This window comes from Microcaecilia unicolor, chromosome 11 (genome assembly GCF_901765095.1).
Source record: "Microcaecilia unicolor chromosome 11, aMicUni1.1, whole genome shotgun sequence".
NCBI classification, from domain to species: domain Eukaryota; kingdom Metazoa; phylum Chordata; class Amphibia; order Gymnophiona; family Siphonopidae; genus Microcaecilia; species Microcaecilia unicolor.
Genome location: NC_044041.1, coordinates 7,481,830 through 7,506,162, shown reverse-complemented (window position 1 = coordinate 7,506,162; position 24,333 = coordinate 7,481,830). Strand labels below are relative to the sequence as shown.

The window sequence follows — 24,333 nt, the reverse complement described above, 5'->3', positions numbered from 1 at the left end:
ATGGCATATAAATTTTGCTAAATAAATGAGATCTACAAAATTGCAGTCAGACAATCTTAAGCAAAATGGACATATCAGCAGGATATATCAAAGATTCATGAGGCATTATCAAAATACTGTCACATAAAAATTATTTAATTATGTTGCCAGGAACATTTTATCACATATGCAATACCTCATTCACTTTTTTCTTTAACTGCTGTAGTGTAAATCAAACATTTTAATGAAGAAACACAGTCATAAGAAATTATTTGAAGGACTTTTGTGGTCATAAAAAACTTTTTTTCTAAAGAGGGAGGTGGAAGAGAGAGAATAAAGAAGCATATCTTCACGTAAGCCTGCAACGTTAGAACAGTTGTGTGTGCCTTCGATATCTTATCACCCCTAAAAAATAGTTTTCCAAGGATGGGCATAAGAAGTCGAATGCAGGCATTCGGACAAGCCTGCCTATTTGTTTTCTTCACATATGGTAAAGTGCGAGTTCCTTTCCTCTCAGCTGTCTTAGCGAAATCTGTCACAGTCACTCATTCCATACTCAGAGCTGACCAGAGTCCCAGGGACTCAAGCTGACATTGCCTTTTATGGCTTCACAAGTTAACAGAGAGCCCCCACTGCTCAGGCCCCAAGAGAACCAAATAGGGGAAAAGATGTGGGGAATTCCGGCTGAAATGCAAGGCTTTCCTAAACTTGGGAAGAAGAAGAGAGGGGAACAAGTATAAAAAAGTCAGCTTAAGAGAGAGGCAAGCAGCAGCATCCAGCACTGGTAAGAAGAACCGACCAAGCACACAGAGCCCTGCTAAGAGTGAAAAGGTTAACAGAAGAATAATCATGTGTGATGACGAAGAAACTACTGCTCTGGTCTGTGACAATGGCTCCGGTCTGGTGAAAGCAGGGTTTGCTGGTGATGATGCTCCCAGAGCAGTTTTTCCATCTATTGTGGGTCGGCCACGACACCAGGGTGTCATGGTTGGTATGGGACAAAAAGACTCTTATGTAGGTGATGAAGCCCAAAGCAAGAGGGGTATCCTCACTCTAAAATACCCTATTGAGCATGGCATCATCACCAACTGGGATGACATGGAGAAGATCTGGCACCACACCTTCTATAACGAACTGCGTGTTGCTCCAGAAGAGCACCCAACGTTGCTGACTGAAGCACCTCTCAACCCAAAGGCCAACCGTGAAAAGATGACTCAAATTATGTTTGAAACCTTTAATGTGCCAGCTATGTATGTTGCAATACAGGCAGTGCTTTCTCTCTATGCCTCTGGTCGAACCACTGGTATTGTGCTGGACTCTGGTGATGGCGTGACCCACAATGTGCCTATCTATGAAGGCTATGCACTACCTCATGCTATTATGCGCTTGGACCTAGCAGGCCGTGACCTCACTGACTACCTCATGAAGATCCTTACCGAGCGTGGCTACTCCTTTGTCACCACTGCAGAAAGGGAGATTGTCCGTGACATCAAGGAGAAATTATGCTACGTAGCTTTGGATTTTGAAAACGAAATGGCCACAGCAGCTTCTTCATCCTCTCTGGAGAAAAGCTATGAGTTACCTGATGGACAGGTGATAACGATCGGAAATGAGCGTTTCCGCTGTCCTGAAACCCTTTTCCAGCCATCTTTCATCGGCATGGAATCTGCTGGCATCCACGAGACAACTTACAACAGTATAATGAAGTGTGACATTGACATTAGGAAGGACCTATATGCTAACAACGTTCTGTCCGGTGGAACCACCATGTACCCTGGTATTGCTGACCGAATGCAGAAAGAAATCACAGCTTTAGCTCCCAGCACCATGAAAATAAAAATTATTGCTCCTCCTGAACGTAAATACTCTGTGTGGATTGGTGGTTCTATTCTAGCTTCCTTGTCCACCTTTCAGCAAATGTGGATCAGCAAACAAGAGTACGATGAAGCTGGGCCATCCATCGTCCACAGAAAATGCTTTTAAAAAAGTGTGTTTATACAGTATAGTATATGTGTACTTGTGTGTATGTGTGTGTGTGTAAGTCAGATGTTATATGTACATTACTGGTGTGTTATGAATCGACTTTGTAAACATCTCAGAAAAAGGGCATTTTTGCATCTTAATGCAGAAATCAAACTGAAAAAAAATTAGATTTTATCTTTGCAACAATTTCCGATATGATAATACAGAGGAAAATAAATATTTTACAGCATTTGAAAATGTATTCTCATTTCAATTCATTTTGTGCAGTCTCACTAAAACTGTTAGCATGTCTCGTTAATCATGCTTTCACCGTAGTAAACTGAATGAAATGTTTAATCATATACTCTAAGTATTTCTGCTACTAAATTCACTCTTCAAGCTAAGAAATCATCTGGTTTAGCTAGAAGTAGGGTAGGAAGATGGGAAATGGAGAGGAAAATATTCTGAAAAGGTTCATCAGCTGAAGTTACTGAGCCTCTAGCAAAGTAGCTGTGTAGAAAAATGCAGCTGTGACAGTCAGTTTGGAATGAGCAGACCCTGCCTGCATGCTCTCACTGTGCAAACAAGGTTAAATACACACTAAGTGGCTCATTTTCAAATCACTCACAAAGTTCCATAGGTTACTATGTAACTTTGTAAGTCTAAGTGCTTTGAAAATACACCTCAAAGTCAATTGCTGGGTTGGGTTTTGCTGGATAAAATGAGGGGAAATTTGACCACCATAAGACATTGTTCATACACACACATAAAAGCAAACTAGAACACAGTTTATGGATTATCAAAATCTTTTAATGGTTTTCACTAAATAAATGCAATCACACTGGACTTTCACACATAAAAAAATATATAAAATGTTCTTTGGAAATATATTATAAAAGACTGCTTTTTAAGTACTCCAATACCATCAAGCTGACTTTTGTAAACTGTACATAACGAAAATTAACTATTCATGTCCAACCATTGGAGCCGACTCTGTGGGTGCTTGAGCACCCCCAATATTAAGAAAATTGCTTGTAGGGGTCTAGTGAGGGGTTATTTCCATTGGGCTTAGCACCCCCAATAATTTTGAAAAGTTGGCTCCTATGTGTCCAACTATATTTTGCTCAAAAATAAGCAGGTTTTCAGTGATTGCAAGTAAAGGTGAGTAAGCTTCTCTTTTCCAGTACTGGGGAGAGCAAAATTTGGCCAAGCTTTATTTGAAAATGGAATGGCAGGTCCCAACTGGTGCCACTGGTATTTAATTTATATCTCAGATATCATCTTAGCAGCTAAATCAATGGAATTCAAAAGAGAATTTTCTTGTTAAGCCCTTCAAGTTTTACGTTAGCACAGAAGCAGATACTACTCCAGTGGCTAAAGAGTCAAGCAACAGTGACAAATAAAACAGGCACCTCCCAACAGATAATCTTGTACAGGTCCTACTTCCTACAGGAGACTACCAAACTAAGGCATGCTCCATTTCTCCCCCTCTCCCCCCTCTGAACATAGTACTTCAGCACAGTGGATTAACCACACTGACTGCTCTGACAAAGCCAACAAAGAGTTATGGCTTAATGGTTCAGTAATCAGCTGAGCACTGGAAAGCCAAAGCTCAAATCCTACTTCCCCCAATGACAAGTCCTACTGCTTCAGGGACCCACTAATGTAATAAGCTGTGCTTTAAAAACAGTGCACATAGTTTCAACGCCCAGAATTCTAACGCAGGTGCTTCAAACATTTTTTGTAGCCAATGCAGTAAGATAACAGAACGCAACTTACTTTATCATTAAAATATGACATTAAAAAAACACACACAGCACACACAACTGTGATAATCTACAATGGTTTGTTGCAGTGAGCATCAATATAATCAGTATTTCCCTTCCTGTCATTGCATGAGCAGGGACTGGTTCACTTGCTAACAGGAAGGGAGACAAATGGGGTGAAAAAAGAAAAAGAAACCATCAAAGCCCTGATCCCCACTCCAGAAAAATTCCCTGGTGGCCTAGCGAGTCAAGATTTCCTCTGTACCCTATACTCCCTGCCCCCTCCCCCCCCCCCCCCCCCCCCAGGATATTTGGTGTAAGGGATCCTAGCCCAGCTTCCTGGCAGCCTCCAAACAGCACAAACCTCCCCCCCCCCCAAACCAATACTATTTACTTGGTCCGGGGAGGCATCCTGCCCCCCTCCCATCACTATTTGGAAAATGAGAGCGCATGACTCCTGGCAGAGTGTCAGGACACATCACTGAGGACCAGTCTGCCAAATAAGAAACTATTTCCCTTATTGGGAAGCACTGACTTCTTTGGTCAGCTTCCCTGAACCAGGTAGGTACCGTATTTTTCGGACTATAAGACGCACTTTTTCCCCCCAAAATTTGGGAGGAAAATGGGGGGTGCGTCTTATAGTCCGAAGGTAGCGTTTTTTTTACCTCCGTTCCGTACTTACAGGATTCCGTGTTCCCTGGTGGTCTAGTGACGTCGGGGCAGGAAAGAGCCCCCTCTTTGAGCCCCCTCTTTCCTGCCCATCGCGCTGCTCTCCGTGCTTCTCAATGCTTTCCGACGGTCTCGGCGATATTCAAAATGGCGAGACCGTCGGAAAGCATTGAGAAGCACGGAGAGCAGCGCGATGGGCAGGAAAGAGGGGGCTCTTTCCTGCCCCGACGTCACTAGACCACCAGGGAACACGGAATCCTGTAAGTACGGGACGGAGGTCCAAAACCCGGACAAGACGCACCGGAGCACCTAGGTTTTAGAGGAGGGAAAGAGGAAAATTTTTTTTTTCCTATTTCCCTCCTCTAAAACCTAGGTGCGTCTTATGGTCCGGTGCGTCTTATAGTCCGAAAAATACGGTATTTGGTCCAGGACACAGCCACAACATGGAGGCTGTCTGGTTGAAGGTCTCCCTGTGCCGAGTCACCATCTGTCTCATGCATATTTACTGGTGATATCCTGAGAGCCAGACTAGATAGGTATGTCCCAAGGATTTCAGATTTTTCCATTTACTGCATTTGGAGTAAGGTAACGTGTGAGAAAAGAGAGAGAGAACTGCTGTGCACAAGGATAGTGCAGCTATTACACTAGTTCCTTCATTTGTAAGTTTTTTGGAGCAGAGATGTAATGTATCCTGACCTGAACATGTAGACTCTGGAGGAAAGGAGAAACAGGGGTGATATGATACAGACGTTCAAATATTTGAAAGGTATTAATCCGCAAACGAACCTTTTCCGGAGATGCGAAGGTGGTAGAACGAGAGGACATGAAATGAGATTGAAGGGGGGCAGACTCAAGAAAAATGTCAGGAAGTATTTTTTCACGGAGAGAGTAGTGGATGCTTGGAATGACCTCCCACGGGAGGTGGTGGAAATGAAAACGGTAACGGAATTCAAACATGCATGGGATAAACATAAAGGAATCCTCCTCAGAAGGAAGGGATCCCCAGAAGCTTAGCCGGCGGTGGGAGGCAGGGCTGGTGGTTGGGAGGTGGGGATAGTGCTGGGCAGACTTATACGGTCTGTGCCCTGAAAGGGACAGGTACAAATCAAGGTAATATTTACACAAAAAGTAGCACTTATGAGTTTATCTTGTTGGGTAGACTGGATGGACCATGCAGGTCTTTTTCTGCCATCATCTACTATGTTACTATGTATCTGAATCCTGATCACCACTGTATGACTCTGCATCAAACTGTACTGCTTCCAGTTCCAGTATATCAAGATGTTTGATGGCTACGAAAGGTCATTTTATATTTCCATATGTAGAAGGAACAATTTTCTTGACTGTAAAAGGAAATGATTTTCAAGTAAAAAATGGGCCCTTTTACTAAACCGTGTAAAACTATGGGCTTAGCATGTTTTAACGCGGGTCTTTCCTGTGTGCTAAGCCCACTTCTAATGCAGTATTGTAGCCATTTTTCAATTACTGTTTCTTCTGAGGTCTTGCGGAAAGGTTCACACACATTACCTGAGAAAAGTTAATGCAGGAGAACTTACTGCGTCCTATTTAAGAGGTGCTAAATGCTCCTGCGTTAATTCTGCGTTAACCAGATGGTGCAGTGTTTTGCTGTGAGCCTTTCTTCCTGTGTTAAGCATGCGTTAGCCCTGAACACTGTTTAGTAAAAGGGCCCCAAAATCACTCTTCATGGTGGAACCAGGATTTGTGCTCACGAAGTTTAAAGCTCTGAGCAATCAGTTACACTGCCAGCTCAATAATCCTGAAACACTTCATTTAAAACCTATAACTTCTCTCAGCTGCTTAAAAGAGCGAGGGAGGCTTTTATTCAGTTACAAATATTCAAACATTGTGCAGGTTTTTATTGGGCAACAGCATGAATGTTAAAAGCTAAGTCCAATACCAGTACTACCTGCCATTTCCATGTGAAGCCAATTACCGACTGCACCAGGTAGTTTACAGCACAAACGTCAAATATTCAATCTTGCTAACTCAGCAGCCTTTACAGCTGATGACACACTGGTACTTTCTGGAACAGAAATTCACTAACTCATAGGCACTTTCTGATCTGTAGTCTCAGATTTCTCATGAAAGCCTCAAGACCCATCTAAGCTCTTTCAATTAGCTCTTAAAGAAAATCTGAGTAGCAGCAAATTGGCTTCATTCTGTGCAAACTAACCCATATGGTACACTTCATCCACTATATATTCATGTCATCTTGTGTATTTTTTTGTTGGTTTCTTTGTTTCCAAGCTAGGGCAGTTCTATCACAACGCAAAGTAAGGCAGCCATCTCACCTGGCAAATATTTGGCACAGGCAGTGCCCCCAGGCCTCAGTTTGCCCTCAGGTAGAAGCAGGCTACTTTCTATCCTCCTCCACCTAGGCAGGAAGCACTGAAGGAGCTGCAAAAGAAAAGGTAAGTACACAGCCTCTGAGCTAATGCACAGGCTGAAGGCCCTGAGGCATCATAACCCTCAAAAACAGGAATCTGTACTGGAGGGAGCAGAATCAGATAAGGTAAAGAAGGGTAACCAAAATGCTTAATGGAAAGGAACTCCTCTCATATGAAGAAAGGCAAAAGAAGTTAGGGCTTTTCAGCTTAGAGAAGATCTACAAAATTCTTGAATCAATTGTTTACTCTATTAAAACGAAAGTACAAAGACCAGAGGACATGACGTAATAATTTTCATTCAACGTTTAGTTAAGCTCTGGGACTCATTGCCAGAGGATATCATAAAAGCAGTTAATGCAGCTGTGTTTAAAAACAAGACAGACAAATTCCTGGAGGTAAAGCACATACATTATTAAGATAAACCTGGGGAAAGCCACTGCTTATCCCTGGGAGTAAGTAGCATGGAACCTTGCTACATTTTGGCATTCTTCCAGATACTTGTCACCTGGACTGGCCACTGTTAGAAATAGGATACTGGGCTAGATAAACTTTTGGTCTGACCCACTATGGCAATTCTTACGTTTTTGTGAGCGGATGGTAAGAAGGATGGGTAAAATATGTGAATAGAGAAGCAGTAAAATAAATGGAAGAAAGCTGAAAGGAAAAGATCCACGTCAGAAATGAAAGTAGGAAAAGGAAGTGAAAAAGAAACATGAAGAGAAAAGAAATATGAAATGGACAGGAAACCATGGAAACAGAGTTAAAAAGGCAGATCGAAAAAAGCAGAAAACCAAACACTGGGACCAACGCTATTATAAAAATAGAATTGCCAGACAACAAAGGTGAAAAAAAATTGTATTTTCAATTTTATGACTGGAATATATAAGTTTTTGAATGTGCATCTGCTATCTCTATATCCATTACAGGAGGAAAAGCATCTGAGCCTGGCTTTTTTTAAATTTTCATCTACACATTTCTATTTTTGCTTGTGTTAACTTATTCAATATGTGGTGAGAGTCTATCTGTAATAATCTGGCTGTGCCACATGAACTTGATCTTACCACAACATCACCCTGTACATTTTCACATCGGAGCCTGCAAAGGCCTCTCCGGTACTATGTAAACCACATTGAGCCTACAAATAGGTGGGAAAATGTGGGATACAAATGTAATAAATAAATAATCTATGTGACCGAAGCTAGTTATTCTGTTAGCACGATATTTCTATAGAGGGATCCTTTAGTAATCCTGCCTGTTCAGTTTTCCCAATAGGTGTATTGGCTTTCTAAGGCCCACTGCAATACTTACGGTGCTGCCTTCTCCTAGGTAGCATCCTTGTTACGTGAGTTCTGGTCTACAGCAACCTTTGTAGTCACTGTACAGGGTCAGAAGGCAACATCAATATTTATAACAGAGTTTCAGGCTACACAATTTAACTGCTACAATTTTTGTTTGCTGAATATAACCAGCAATTGCAAAGTTTTCAGTAAAAATGTGCCTGAGCTAAAGTTTATATATGTCTTCCCTGAAACTTTGCATATTCACGGTGGTTCACTTGCTTTAGTGTTTGGTGTGTGAAGCTGTAAATTTATAAATCCTTTTGTGACAAACCAGTATTTTATATGCAGAAATAGATGCTTAAAACATTGCCCAAAGGTATACACACCCATTTGGAGAAACTGCCCCTGAGAGAGGCACCTTATGACAAAACTATCCTCTAAGACTACAAAACTCTTTGTATATTCATCTGACTGAATGTAGATCACAAACATTATTCTTTTATATCACTATACAAAAATATGCAGTGGAAAACCTTTAGCTAAATTTAACCTAATTTATTACAGATACCACAAAAGAATAACCCAGTTTATACAAATAATATTCCTAGGCTCAGAGAAATTTTAGTGCAAATCAAATAAAGATCCAGCCATTTTTTTAGACATAAACAGGTCATTAATAACAAAACTCATTTTTTCGAGGACTTGCTCTATATAAATCAGGAGTCCTCAAAGTTAAATATAACTTCAATCTTGAAAATATATTTTACACAAAATTTGAAGCAAAAACATTTCTAACAGATTACTGGCTTATCTTATCCTAAAACAGTTACACTCTGGATTTACCTTGACAGGCATCATAACCTCAGATTTCTCCAGAAGATACAGTAATGGATCTTCAATTATACATACTTAGGAGAGCTATAAATCCAAACTGATTCCCAGAAAGTAACTAGGGATGCTTAAATTAAGGAAGTCTGAATGGTTAAATGACCAACGCAGTTTCCTCCCTTCTGACATGTTAATATTCGCTAATGAAATATGAGCCCCACTACCCTTTTCCACTCACAACTTGTCTTGTAATCCTTTAGTAAATCTATGAAAATGAGCACATACCTTTTTCAGTCTCAAGTTTAATATAAGAGAACAATACTGGCTGTACAGAACAAGCCAATCACTGAGAAAAGGGAATGCATGAACTCCCAGTCTGCATAGTGACACTGCGACTATGCTAGACATTTGGTAAAGACCCTGGGAGTTGATGCGAGGGCAAAGGGCAACACGTGGCACTGGACGTGATGTGTCCCCAGCCAAAATAGTAGATAATTCCAGTGAGCTAGAAGTCCAGAGAGTATAGCCAACCATGTACCTGAATCATCGGAAGAAGGGTGCCTAGGGAAACAGTTCAGGATGGTTTCCTGAACTTTTCTTTGACTAGGAATTTGTTCAGGGCCCTTAGGTCTAGGATGAGACGCATCCACCCTGTCTTCTTCTGCACGAGGAAGTACCTGGAATAGAATTCCCCACCCTTCTTCCCCTGGTCGAACAGGCTCAACCACATGGGCCTTCAGAAGGGCTGAGAGTTCCTCTGTACATACCTGCTCATGCTGAGACCTGAAATAATGAACTCTCAGTAGGCAATTTTGAGGTTTCTGATTCAAATTTAGGGTGTATCAGTGACAGACTATTTGGAGAACCCACCAATTGAAGATTATAGGAGGCCACCTTTTGTGGAAAAACTTCAGCCTCCCCTCAACCGGGTGGCTATGCTCTGCTGGAGCCAGTCAAAAGCTCGTCCCTTGCTTTGCCTGGGGAGCAGCAGGGGCCTTGGGTGCATACTGTTGACAGGAATGAGCACACTGGGGCTGAGCCTAAGCAGTCTGGCGAGAGGAGGTGGCATACCTACACCTCTAAGAATAGTAGGCACCCCTCCTCAACTTGCCAAAAGACCTCCTAGAGGAGGAAGTGGATGCAGAAGGTGCCCGGTGGGAGAGAGAAGAGATGGTATCAGTATGCTTTTTGATTTGGTCAGTGACTTCATATCAACCTTGTCTCCAAAAATATTAGCACCCCGGCATGGGGCATCCGCCAACCTCTGCTAACTGCCGGCTGCAAGTCAGAAATACACAGCCATGAGAGTCTGTGCATTGCTATACTTTGGGCAGAGATCCTGGATGCCACATCAAAAGTGTCACATGTACCCCTGGCCAAGAACTTACAACACACTTTCTGCTGCTTGGCAAACTTGCACAGTGACTCGGCCTGATCAGGTTGGAGAGAGTCAGCCAAGCCTTGCATCTTACACACTAAGTTCCACAAGTAGACACTTGTGAAGAGCTGGTATAACTGAATGTGTGACAAGAATAGAGGCCTGGAAAAATCTTCCTCCCAAAAGAGTCCAAGGTTCTAGCTTCTCTGCCTGGACTCCTGGCTCTCTTGAGGGCAGGTTTCACCACCATGGAATGATGAGGCAACTGAGGCTTATCAAAACCTGGCATGCTGTGAATCAGGTACATAGTATCGATCTTCTTGGGCAGTACTGGGGCAGACAGAGGGGACTCCCAATTCTGGACGAGAACTTGCTGGAGTACCTAGACACAGTTTCGCGAAGAGACTTGTAGTCCAGTATCTCGAGCATTTTGGCCCTGGGCTTATCCTCCACATCTAAAGGAAATGGAACAGCAGCAGCCATTTCCTTCACAAAAGAGGGAAAAGAAAGGCTCTCCGGTGGAGATTTTCTCCTTTCAAGTGGAGGGAAGGGTTCACAGAGAACGCCAAATGACTCATCCTACGAAAGTACCATGGATTCTCCTCTGACAAACATGAGCGCTCCTCTTCAGTGTCAGTCAAAACCTCCTAATGGGAGAGCTGAGACCATGCCTGCCTCAACTTAGAGGAACCATGTCCTCGAGAAGAACATCGAAGAGTCGGCACCCATCTAGACTCTGGTGAAGCTTCCTTCACCAATTTCGAGGGGGTACTGGCTTGGGTGGCAGTTGACACTGGCATCAGAGGCCGCACAGCAGGCTGAGGGCCAAATGGGGCTGCAACGAGAGGCAAGGTATACACCATAAGCCATCCAGCAGCTCGGACAGCAAGGCCTGGATGCATTCACTGAGGGCCGACACCGGGAAAAGTGGGGCACTGGCTCAAAGACAGGCTGCAGAACTGCTGGAGTCAAGATGGGAGCCTGGTCCTAGCTGCTTGGAGACTGACATATCGGCACCTCCTGAATGAAGGGGAAGCAGTCCTTCCGGTGCCGACACTTCTCAGGTGCCGAATCCCTGTGTGTCGAGGGCAAACGATGTCAATGCGCATTGGCCTTTGCCCGAAGTCAATCATCAAGACTCCTCGGTGCCGGCCAAATCCTCATGTCACCAAGGGGTCGGGTACGACGCTGGTCGGCCTAGGGGCCCTGCACAGCAGTCAGTGTCGAGGCAGATGGAGTGGAACGTGACTTGTGCTCCACAAAAGCTCTTTTGAAGCTTGTTAAGAGCTCCTAACCAAGATCACGCTACCCAATTGTGAAAATTATGGCCTGCTTGTCCTCAGAAAAGAAAGCTACAAATCATCAGCATACATTCTGTACGAAACTTTTAATTCCTAGAACACTGAATGAAATGACCCAAAAAAAAGACTGAAAAGTGGAGCCAACAATGCCGAACCCTGTAGCACACCTCATCAGCTTAATAAAAAAAAGATCAGAAACAGAAGCTTGTGTTTTAACTCTAAACATTATGATGGGAGATTTCCACACTCAGCTTTGCAGACCCATCTCAAACAATGTCTTCAACAGGATATTAGTATCAACCATATCAAAGGCCGATGCAATTCATCTATCATTGACAATAGTAAAAATTCTACACTATGGTTCTTTCTAAACCCATATTGAAGATAATCAAATAACAGTAATTTCTCTACATGCACCAACAGTTGCTTCAACACCACCTTCACAATTAACCTTGCCAAAAATTGCAAAACTGTGGTCTAACTAGTAACTCCAAAGGTTTATCTACTTGGAAATGCCCTAAAACATCCAATTTTAATTCAAAAGTAATCAAACAATAGTCAGAATAACCCACCTCATGTACCAGCAGCATGGCTAACAGTGCACGGAAAACTTTTTCAGAGACAAAAATTAAATCTAGAACATGACCCGAACGATGTGTAGCTGCCTTCACAATTGGTTTAAAACCACATGTTTCTAACATATCAAACCAATTTTTTTTCCTGATGCCATAAAGAAAAAAAAAAGAAGAAGAAAGATTAATGGCACATAAAATCTCTCCCAAAATAAAAAGATTTTCTAAATCAACAGTCAAAGATGATATGAAATCTAAAAAAGGAGAGCAATTGGCAAGTTACTTCCCTGGTGAACAGTATAATACACAAATAGCAATTTCCTTATTTGCTATAATCAATATCTCCACAAATTCAGTTGACTTACAATGGATCAGTTTAAAGGCCAAATCCTTCTTATAAAAGAGCACTCAGTCCTCCAACCCTCTTATATGACCTACAGGTCCCACTCCCAACAATAGCCAACAGGACAGCATTGCCTAATACTCACTAAATTAGATTTTAGAAGCCAGATTCTGTAATATAGAGTACATCATAATTTTCTAGTAAAAGCAAATCATAAATCAATACTGTTATTTTGTACTAAGCTAGCATTTATTAATCTTATTTTCATCTTTCCTAAGCCTAACGGCCCTTTCTTATTTAGCATCACTTGCTTTTATGCATCAGTCTCCCCAGAGAAACCCCTTTGACAACTAGAGGCAGGCATCAAGTCCCCATACCTACCTCTCGCCATCACATCATCGATTTATGAGATTTGGAGATTTATACATATACTCAAAAATTTATCACTCATACAACTAAAATGAACACCAAGCTCAGCATTGTGGCACGAAGGGACAATACATGCCCCTTTGGCACGAAGCCTCAGGAAATCGGCATCACTTAAATCTCAATAGGTGACATGAACAACTATCGCCGGTCTCCTCCTTTCACCACCCGATGTCACTCACAGAACGGAACTGCACAGTCAGACTGTATTAGGCAGGTAGATGGCAGCAACACAAGTGAGCAAATTCACTGAAGTACACAGGAGGGTAATGGTCTCTTTATACCTCAGGAACCAGTGATGCTTAAATCCCAGTGGGTGATGTCATCAGCGATTGTCAGTCTTCTTCTCTCACCTCCCTATGTCACGCACAGAACAGAACTGAACAGTCAGACTGAATTAGGCAGGCAGATGGCAGCAACACAAGTGAGCAAATTCATTGAAGAAGACAGGAGGGCAATGTCTAAATCTTCAAGACAATGTGAAAGAGTAGAATGGTAGACCAAGTCAAAGGCTGCAGTGAGGTCTAAAGGCCAAAGAAGGACCTCATCCCCCCCCCCCCATATCTTCTATGAACATAATTTAGCAGCACTAGAAGAAAGTGCTCTGTAGAGTAACTTTGTTTAAATCCATTCTGATAGTGATGAAGGACATTCACTCAGCCACGAAATGACTGAAGCTGCTGAGCAACTATTTTCTCAGCTTCATTTGATAGAAAATTAAGTTCGAAAACTGAACAGTAATTGAGAGATCTGATAGAGTTCCCCAGGTATCTTTTAGGTAAGAAAAAAAACACAGCTGTCCTCCAATTAAAAGGGAAACCCCCATTCTAGAGACTTGTAATGATGATACAATGGAGGTACTACAGAAAGGAGGCATGGGTTTGCTTGAATAAGTAAGTTGCGAGTGGGTCAGAAGGAGCAGTAGCAGAGTTTGTAGCCATGATTATTTTAGACAGGTTGGTTTTTGTGCTGAACCAGGGAAAAATCAATGAACTGACCCTTATGAGTGAAACCCAAGGAAAAGCTCAACCTCAAGGGCTGAGTAGAAGCCTACTCGGAAAGAACTGCTGCCCCAGTCCAACCTACACCATCTGAAGAAGGCAGTGAAAACTGAACAGTTCCAGGCTGCATCACTGCTTATATTCTCTGCCGCCATCTACTTTTAATGCAACATAACCTGTGAATTTGGACTGGTCAAGCAAGATGAAAAGGCAACATTTTAAGCATGTTCTCCTATCCCTCTTCTCCCCTCTCCTCCCCCCCCTCCCCCCCCAACTAGCACACACACATATGAACTGCTCTCGCGGAACTTCTACTTTAATACACTTGCACAAAGGGAAGTTTATTCACTCATCAAAAATTGGTGCAAAGATATTTTGTGTTAACATGAAGCCAAATAAGACCAAAGTTCAATATATGATACAGAAGATACCTCCCTAATAGAAATCTAAAAAGCTTGTGTAAAAAGCAAGTGGGTGTACACAAACTTGAGATCCAGCTAACAGAACCAGTCTTTGTGGATTAGAAGGGGAATAACAGTGCCCAGGGAAATCCCTCTTGAACTTTGCTTTTAGCAGAAACTTGCTCACGGCCCTCAAAGTCTAGGATTGCACAATCTGCATTTCTTAATGACATTTCCTCAAGGAATCTGACCAAATCTCCTTTGAGGTCCACACTATGCGTTAGTCATCTTGACCATATTCTCCAGCAACGAATTTCAGAGTTTAATAGTGCACTGCTGGAAAAAGAAAACAAAAACTTAATTGCGATTAGAAAGTTGTTATTGAATATTTTTCTTTATAATGAGTACACTAACATCATATTTCAGCTTTGGGTATCTGAGTGTGTCACAGAAGGCCACACTTTTGCAGGTGAATCCCATAAGCACTGTGAAAATTGCCTATTGGCTGCTAATACAACTCAGATTTACATCAGAAAAACATGCTATTCCTTAGCAATGTCTTCCAGTGCGTCTATCATTGATCCAGACCTACCCCTCTCTTTTATCAGGTCCAAGAACTTACATTCTTCTTCAACAACTGGACATAGTCAAATTAGAAAACTTGTTGATTGTTCTCTTTTCTTCTACATTCAACCTAAGGCTGTTTTAAACCTACCGCAGAGTTTTATATTCTGTGTAATTCAAAACACTGTATTGCATCAGTGGGAAAATTTGTATGAGTGAGCTTATAAAATACAAAAACAATGCTTTCTAGGGCTAAGAACAATAAATGAAACATAAAAGCAGTTCCTTCGGACAAGTTTAAAATGATGCAACACATTTCTTTGAAAACATCAACTTCAAATTCAACTAATATTATGCTATCTTTCAGCTGCAACCTTTTTACACTTCGTTTTAACATTACTTAGTATAGTTTTATTTATTTATTAGGATTTATTTACCGCCTTTTTGAAGGAATTCACTCAAGGCGGTGTACAGTAAGAATAGATCAAACATGAGCAACAGGCAATTACATCCGTAAAAATATTCAAGTAACAATACAAAGTTAATGCAAAGTCACAAACCAAAGGTTTGCCAAGAGGCTCAGCAAGAAGGGACATGTCTTGTCATTCCAAAGGTGTCCTAGTTTCAGAAGTCCTGCCATCTTCAATGTTAATAAAACAGAGAAAGCTGAACATTTCTCAGTACCTCATACTCAGACACACAAAAAAGGAACTTATTAGCCAAGCACAAATGCCCTAGGACAACTACATTTTGTTCTAGTACTTTCCCACTAAGTAAACCAAATACAGTACATCACAAGAATCTTATACTCCAAAACATACATGTGTCTGGCCTTTTTTTCTGAATTTAAAAGGAACAGAAACATGTTACAAGGGATTACTAGGGTGAGATCCGAGACATGTGTTTGGCAAAGGCCCTGGTATTACAACTGGCATAGAGCACTGTTACTGCCTGTGCAACCAAGCCTTTTCCAAAGAACAGAAGTAGCACAGATTTATTTTGCAAAAACAAGCAGACTACATCAAATGCATTGTTTAGCTTTGAAAATATTCTAAATGAGCACCCTCGAAGTAGAATGTTGACCTTTATTCCTACCATGCCAACCAAACAAGCTGCAGATAACTTTTATTGGACTTAGATTTCCAGAGCAATACTTCCTTCACTGCACTGACTTAATGAAAGGAGCAGAGTTCTTGTAAGCTAATGAAAAACATATTAACCAAGTCCAGTAAAAAAAAAAAAAAAAAAGGTATCATCTACTACTTGTTTGACCTTTATCATCTTTGTTTTATAAGATCAACAAGTGCATGTCCAGTATAGCTCGTGAAGTTCTTTACAACCACTCTGCATGCACAAATGCATATGTGTATGTGTTGGGGGAGGGGGAGGGGGTTGGTGGGTGGCTGTGCATGTGTCTGTGCACATGTGTTTTTGTGTTAGTATGTTTGTATGTGTGTGCCCTCTCTTAGTATCTGTGATCTGGTGAGGCAAAGCGAGGGGAAGGAAGTCTGAAAGGTGCAATTCCTTAATCATTATGTTACACTGAACTAGTGTATTTATACTGCAGCTGTTGGAAGCAGGGGCGTATCTGCGTGGGGCCTCAGGGGCCTGGGCCCCCGCAGATTTTGCCCTGGACCCCCCTACCGCCATCAACCCTACCCCGCTGCCGTTCTTACTTTTGCTGGCGGGGGACCCCAACCCCCGCCAGCCGAGGTCTGCTTCCACCTGCCGCTGCCGTAAAAACGTCTTCTTCAGCCGGCGGGGGACCCCAAACCCCCGCCAGCTGCCCCGCGGTGTTTAAACTTCATCTTCGGCCTCCGTGGCCGTGCTGCTGTGAGCCTGTGATAGGCGCTGTTGAAATCCACTTCGGAGTCTGACGTCGCAGCACGTACAACGACATCAGACTCCGAAGTGGATTTCAACAGCGCCTATCACAGCAGCACGGCCACGGAGGCCGAAGATGAAGTTTAAACACCGCGGGGCGGCTGGCGGGGGTTTGGGGTCCCCCGCCGGCTGAAGAAGACGTTTTTACGGCAGCTGCAGGTGGAAGCAGACCTCGGCTGGCGGGGGTTGGGGTCCCCCACCAGCAAAAGTAAGAATGGCAGCGGGGGAGGGTTGGCGGCGGGAGGGGGGTGGAGAGAGTCATTGGTGGCGGTGGGGGCTCGGCGGTGGGGGCTCGGCGGCGGGGGGGGGGCTAAAATGTGCCCCCTCCCTCTGGCTCTGGCCCCCCCTACCGCCGGAGTCCAGATACGCCCCTGGTTGGAAGTACTTCTCCCAGATAAATGTACTGGGGTATTTTTGTTTATTTTTTTTTAGAGAGAGTTAATTTCTCTTCTGCACCCCATAACATGCAGAAATGACAGTATCCCTCCTCCCTTTTACCACAGCTGCACTTAAGGCCTCCATACCCACTGGCTGAATCCTATCTACAGTCTCTGCTACCTAAGCACAGTGGGTTCATTCTGGGGGGGTGGGGGGAGATACAGAACTTCAGGCAGAAAAATATCCAAACATATTACCCATCTTCTACCTTCTAATTATAAATGCAAAATTCTGCTGACTTCTGAACAAAGCCAGAGAGTTGTTAATCCTAACCTGAGCACCTTTCACAGCCCTCCCCCCCCCAAAAAAAAAAAAAAAAAAAAAACAAGTGCACACAAATTAGGTGGAAAGGTTGACAATTGCTTAATCTGGCCCTTTTGTAGGGTAGCTATGGGCAATTAGTTTTGGGGATGGAGAGAAGGTTACAGGGGGGCAGCTTTGGGAGGGGTTATTTTTCAGGGTTGGGACAGTTTACAGAGTGGTGGGGCAGTTCAGACAGTAGTAGTTTTTGAAGTGAGGCAGTTTGCGGAAGATAGTTTTAAGGGGTGCAGCAGTTCTGTGGTGGTGTGGAAGTTGCAGGGGATACTTTTCAAATGTGTGGACAATATGTGGAATGGAATGGAAGATGCAGGTGATACCTTTTAGGTTAGGGAGCAGTATACGGAGTGATGTGGAAGAGGTAGTTTTTTGGAGATGGGGCAGTTTGCAGGGTGGTGGGGCAGCTTGAGGGGTTGCAGTAGTTTCAAGGGGTTGTAGTTTTGGGAGGTAGGGGCAGTTTGAAGTTTAGCAAGAGTAGAGGTTTCCACTTTTTAAACTTTCTTGCTCTGTTCTCTAACTGCTACATTTGACTTTAGGTAGAAGGTGAAACTCCTTTTCCCATAGAAATACTGTGTGCCATATTTTGGGGGTGCTCATTTCTCTGAAACCCTTGGTCCATTCTGGCCCATTTTCAAACTCAGTATCTCTTTGTACTTATTTTTCCCACATGCCAGGTTTTATCCATTATATTTTCAGGGAGTTGCTTTGCTCCCCAAACAGAAAGGAGCGATTGCGGGGCTGAGGCAGTTGCAAGGCTACAGCAATTGTGTGGAGGTAGTTTTTACGAATGGGGGACAGTTAGCACCACCTCCAAAAACAGCCCTGAAACTGCTGCACCATTCTGTTAACTGTCCCTCCCCACAACAAGCAGACTTCACAATTGCCTCACCACCCCTAGCTAAAACACATGCAGTGCACATGTTAGAACACAGAATAGAGATGCACATACAGAAACATGTGCAGGGAGGTTGGAAAGAAATATCACGAGCCACGCATGCTATGCTTATTTTTCCCACTTTTTTTAAATTTCAAAACAAAACTTCAAAGAGTAGAGAATGAAATTTCTTGTTACCTGCTAATTTCTGTTCCTTGATTTGCTGCTAGACCAATATAAACTAGTCGGCTTTGCCACCCAACTAGAAGATGGAAGAAGAGAAAACTGAATTCCAGTGTAATCAACATAAGGATTGTTGCAACAATGAAACTGTCAGGAAGGGAAAGGGGATGGGATTTGATATACTGCTTTTTGTGGTTATGATCAAAGCATATAATATACAGGTACTTATTTTTATACCTGGGGCAATACTTTTGCCAAAGCTGAGGTCCAAACAAATAGCATAAACCTTTTTAAACAAACATTCTAAAACTAAACACATACACACTAGGATCTCTTTGCAACCATAATCATGCCACAATCTCTGACATATAAAAGAAAACTGAAAAGAATGACCAGAATAGTCCTAGTCTTCCTAGGTGGGTCTTAGACAAATATGAAGTACCCAAGCTTCAAGGTCCTGGTTGAGAAGAAGACAAAGCACCCACCTCTCTAGCCCAGACATCCAACTGGTAATGCTTGACAAATGAATGTAGCAATGAACACACCTAAACCCATACATATATGCCGACGATGTAACAATATATATTCCTTTCAAACAAGACATTAACGAAATCTCCAACGAAATCAACCAAAGTCTACACATCATGAACACCTGGGCAGATGCATTCCGATTGAAACTGAACGCAGAAAAAACTCAATGCCTCATACTGACCTCTCAATACAACATGAATAAATTTACTGCTATTAACACCCCCAAACTAAATCTGCCAATCTCAGAAACTTTAAAAATCCTTGGAGTCACTATTGACCGCCATCTCACACTTGAGACTCATGCGAACAACACTACCAAAAAAGATGTTCTACTCCATGTGGAAACTGAAAAAAATAAGACTATTCTTTCCGAGATCTGTCTTCCGCAGCCTAGTGCAATCACTCGTACTCAGTCATCTGGACTACTGCAACTCACTATACGCAGGCTGCAAGGAACAAATACTGAGAAAACTACAGACAGCCCAGAATACAACAGCCAGACTCATCTTCGAAAAACCAAAATACGAAAGCGCAAAACCCTTACGTGAGAAACTACACTGGCTCCCACTCAAGGAATGTGTCACCTTTAAAGTATGTACATTAGTTCACAAAATCATCCATGGTGAAGCCCCTACATACATGTCTGACTTAATAGATCTGCCACCAAGAAACGCAAAAAGATCATCCCGAACCTTCCTCAATCTCCACTTTCCCAAGTGCAAAGGAATAAAATATAAAGTACTGCATGCGTCAACCTTCTCTTATATGAGCACGCAATTCTGGAATACACTACCACGCAACCTGAAAACGACCTACGAATTAACTGACTTCCGCAGACTATTGAAGACTCACCTCTTTGAGAAGACCTACTGCATAGACCAAAACACATGAACCCATACACGCCAACAGAAAAGCACCAATACACTCTCCTCTGAATACCCACTCCACCATAGATAAAATTGTTATACCCTAATGTTCTCTTGCCACTGTTCTACCGCCCTATCATGTCCCCTATGCTACATTCTATTGTTCTACTCCCAGATATCTTTGACTTTGATTTGTCTTCCTATAACTCTTCACAACGTACCCATAAATGTACTGTGACCAACTGTATCTCGATTATTCACAATGTATTGTAAGCCACACTGAGCCCGCAAATAAGTGGGAAAATGTGGGATACAAATGCAATAAATAAATAAAATAAATAAATAAATCAGTGCTCTGCAGATATCTTCTGACAAAACTGCCTTGGACACTGCCCAGGAAGACACCTGTGTTCTGAGTGAGCCCTGCCCTTCCAGACACCGTATGAAAATTTTACCACTTTAATTTAAGTCTCTGAATATTTGATGCTAAAAGAAAGGCACCGCTTGAGAACCTGATATGGATATCTGGCTCAATGAAAACAAACATCTGTCAGCTCCTGAAACAATGTATCAGAGATCACCCTGAAGATGTTATCCAAAGAATGTCATCTCATCATTTATTCTGTAAGCACATTACTGAAAAGAGACAGTAATTCATTCAAGATGTCAGGGAGAGGGGAAACGGAGGATCCACAACTCAGAGAACTATCATTCAGCCTAACAAAGCCATTTCTGGCCTTCCCACAGAAAGCAACTTGGTTCAGACAAATCTCTGCTTAATCACTACTGCATGGCAATACAACTCAGAGCACTAACATAAACATAACATCAAGGTCATTCATCTTACTGCATATTTATAACTTCCCATATGGTCATTTGTCTCATGGACAGAGCCTGCCAGGTCACTTTGGAATAAGCATATGATAATCCATGACTTATGATTGGACCAGACCCGATATCCTGAGAACAAATGAAACATGGCTGTCTACGGACGATTCAGTGATTTGGCTGTCTGCCTTTGTATGTGATGTTCTATCTCCCCTAGGCATTTGGAAGGGGGGAGGGGAGAAGAATTATGATTATTTCAAGTTTGACGTTAGCCTAATTCCTATTCAATCCCCTCCTGGTGTTCAGATGTTCACTCTAAAATCAAAAATCTGCTACTGAGTGCCTGCCATATCAACTCCCGGGGTCCATTGAGAGCAAAGATTCTGTTGTCTGGTTTATTCTGATCTTGACCATTTAATTTAAAAGTGATAGGCAATATTATTATTTATTGTATTTGTATCCGGTTTAGCATGTAGGTTGGGGCGTCTGCGTGGATGATTTTGTGTACAAGCTTGCATATTTTGAACGCGATACGTTCCTTGAGTGGGAGCCAGTGAAGTTTCTCTCTTAGTGGTTTTGCACTTTCATATTTATTTTTGCCAAATATGAGTCTGGCGGCAGTATTCTGGGCTGTTTGGAGTTTTTTGATAGTCTGTTCTTTGCAGCCACCGTACAGTACGTTGCAGTAGTCCAAGTGACTTATCAATACTTCTGTTGATCTTGCTAAGCCTACTCCAACTGTTAAGGTTTTCTGAATGGCATGAATGCTACCAGTTTTGCACAAGTAGCAGTAGGGCCAAATCATAGTATTTAACTATATTATAGGACTAGAAAGCAAACGTCTTCTATGGTTTCTGAATGGCCCATTCCCTGGTCTGACCATTTGGTTGCAAGCTTTTTTTTTCCTTCTTCTTTCGGATCATTCTTTTGTATTGTATTAGGATAAACTTAATGGTCCGAAGCCTTTGTTAAATGATGGGAATCCTTAAAAGACTGTTTGCTGATCAAAATCATGACTTAGTTACTTCTGTAATTAGAATGAAAGCATTCAGGATATAGTAGGTGCTCCTGTAGTAATCCATCAAACTGCTTTCCATTGGCTTAGTCATGTCCTCCAGTATACTAAGGAAAGGCTTTTCTGTCTAGGGCTGAGGTTAAGTGGAGGAAGCCTTGGTCCCCAGGACAATTATATACACCTCATCAGTGACTGTCAAACAATTGTCATGCAAGAAGAGAAGAAATATTTCACTAAGCTAATTTCATTCTGCAATGACTGTAAAAGATCCTCTCTTGGATGGTGGCAGGTCTATTTACCCTCAAACTTTTGCAAATTAAATTTGAATGCAAGATTCATAAGCAGTGGCGTTCCTAGGGGCGCTGACACCCGGGGCGGATCGCCAATGCGCCCCGCCCCAGAACAGCGCGACACCCCCCCCCCCCCGGCGAAATAACCCCCCAGGTGCAGCACGACCCCTCCGGCGAAAGAACCCCCCCCCGGTGCACGCCACTGGGGGGGGGGGGTGCCACGTGCCTGTCAGCTCTTCGTTTTCATGCTCCCTCTGCCCCGGAACAGGAAAGGCACCCCCCCAGCGGCGTGCACCCGGGGCGGACTACCCCCACCTTGGTACGCCACTGTTCATAAGATTGTATCTTACTGTCAAGAGGAACCAATGTTGTTGTTTTTTTTACTTTTCAAAACTGTGAATCAACTTATTTTAGGAAATTATAAAATAAAGGGCAAATGCACCATGAGTTTTCTTTTGCAAATAATGTACCCAAATGTTTTCCCTTATTTTTTTTCATCTTATACTGTTTTACAGTTTTTGTGAGCACTCCAGGGACAGAAAATATCTACTGAACCTGAATGTACTCTGCCTCGATTGCTTTCGGGCTTTCTTGCAGGAAGTATATAAGAATTAAATAAGTAATTTAAAATCCTTTTTGTTGACTGGCTGACCTGATAGGTGATGGCCACAGCAATCACGGATAGCTGTTCTTGTAGCCTCCTTGAACCTATAATTGCTTTGCTGTATATTTTGCAAACCAGTATATCAAGGGTCCCGAACAGTGCTATAAGTGCGTTAGCGTTTTTAGCTCATGCTAGAGACACCCATAGGAATATGTGGGCATTTCTAGAATTTAGCGCGTGCTAATTTTAGCATGCTCTAAAAACACCAGCGCAGCTTAATAAACAGGGCCCCAAATTTTTATGTCTAAAATATCAATAGGATCTCTGAGGGAGAAGATGGTATTTTAGAGCTCAGTAGTTGATGTGGATGTACAGGCTATGTGGTCTGCCATTATTTTCTGTGGATTTTCATATGTATTTTGTTTTATGGTATTAATGCCACACTGAGCTAACTGTAGTGGACTAAATCTTCATCCTTCTTGACCTATCTGTTGCTTTTGAGTCCGCTGTGATATTAGAAACACAGCAAACAAAAGGATATCTCCAACTATACCCCAATAAACACTTGGACCTAGATAATCAAAATACTAAACTATAGCCCATAAAAGGGAAGGGAAGAAATTAGGAAAATAAAAACTAAAGAAAAAGGGTAACTGTAGAGGAGACACTAAGGAGAAATTAGACCTTAGTGCACGCCTTCCAGCAGGTGGAGACTGAGAAACTACTGACTCTACAGAGCCCATAAGAGCCCTGGCCATGTGACCCTAGCCTCAGTAACTTCTCGTAGGAGGTGAGACCATTACACTTTTACACACACTCTCTCTCTCTCTCACCTCCTCCCTATGCGTCTCTCTCTCTCCTCTTCTCTCTCTCTCTCTCTCTCTCTCTCTCTCTCTATCACCTCCTCCCAATGCATCTCTCTCTCTCTCCTCCTCTCTCTATCACCTCCTCCCTATGCGTCTCTCTCTCTCTCTACTTGAAAGAAAAATAAAGGGATCATTACCTTCTGTACCTCGGGAATCTTGCTGAGAGGCTAGGAGATAAAGGTCTTTTCTACTCCAGCTTCTAGGATGGTAAACTCAGGGGTTCCCGGGTCCCTTCCCCCTTCCTCCCCATCTCCCTTGGTTGTCAGGGAAGGGCCAACCCTTTCGGAGGAAAACTGTTTTAGTCTTTGGGAGAGGCAGCCACTTCTTTAGTTGTGGTTATTAACTCCAGCCAGCCATAACAGTGATCACTGGAATATCATACATTAATACTGGGTTCTTCCTTTGCCACAATAAATCTAACAGTTGTTTTGAGTCCAAAAAATAGGTAACTTTTGGCTTCAAAACCCACCATACATGTACACAGAAATTGCAGAAAAAAAGTAGGTCCAAGCACAAGAGACCTGGTTCGCAGAGCCAGAAACTCTTGGTGCCTTTTTTTGAGTCAACCTAGATAGGTCAAGAAATAAGTGGAGGAGTAGCCTAGTGGTTAGTGAAGCGGACTTTGATCCTCACTGCAACTCCTTGTGACTCTGGGCAAGTCACTTAACCCTTCACTGCCCCAGGTATAAGTACCTGTATATACTGTGTAAACTGCTTTGAAAGTAGTTGCAAAAAAACCACAGAAAGGCAGTATATTT

General features: G+C 42.5%; 2 protein-coding genes across 2 annotated transcripts in view; one reads left to right on the top strand and one right to left on the bottom strand.

Moving 5' to 3' along the window:
- MED13L (mediator complex subunit 13L) overlaps positions 1–24,333 on the bottom strand; it is a 578,965-nt gene that overhangs the window by 445,857 nt on the left and 108,775 nt on the right. The window lies entirely within an intron of this gene.
- On the top strand, positions 693–2,216 carry LOC115479706 (actin, alpha cardiac muscle 1). Its single transcript, XM_030217814.1, has one exon. It carries the CDS (start codon positions 829–831, stop codon positions 1,960–1,962), a length of 1,134 nt encoding a protein of 377 aa, XP_030073674.1. The 5' UTR covers positions 693–828; the 3' UTR covers positions 1,963–2,216.

Bases quoted from the DNA above. Each gene is read 5' to 3' on its own strand.
- LOC115479706 (XM_030217814.1), top strand. From the start codon at position 829: ATGTGTGATGACGAAGAAACTACTGCTCTGGTCTGTGACAATGGCTCC.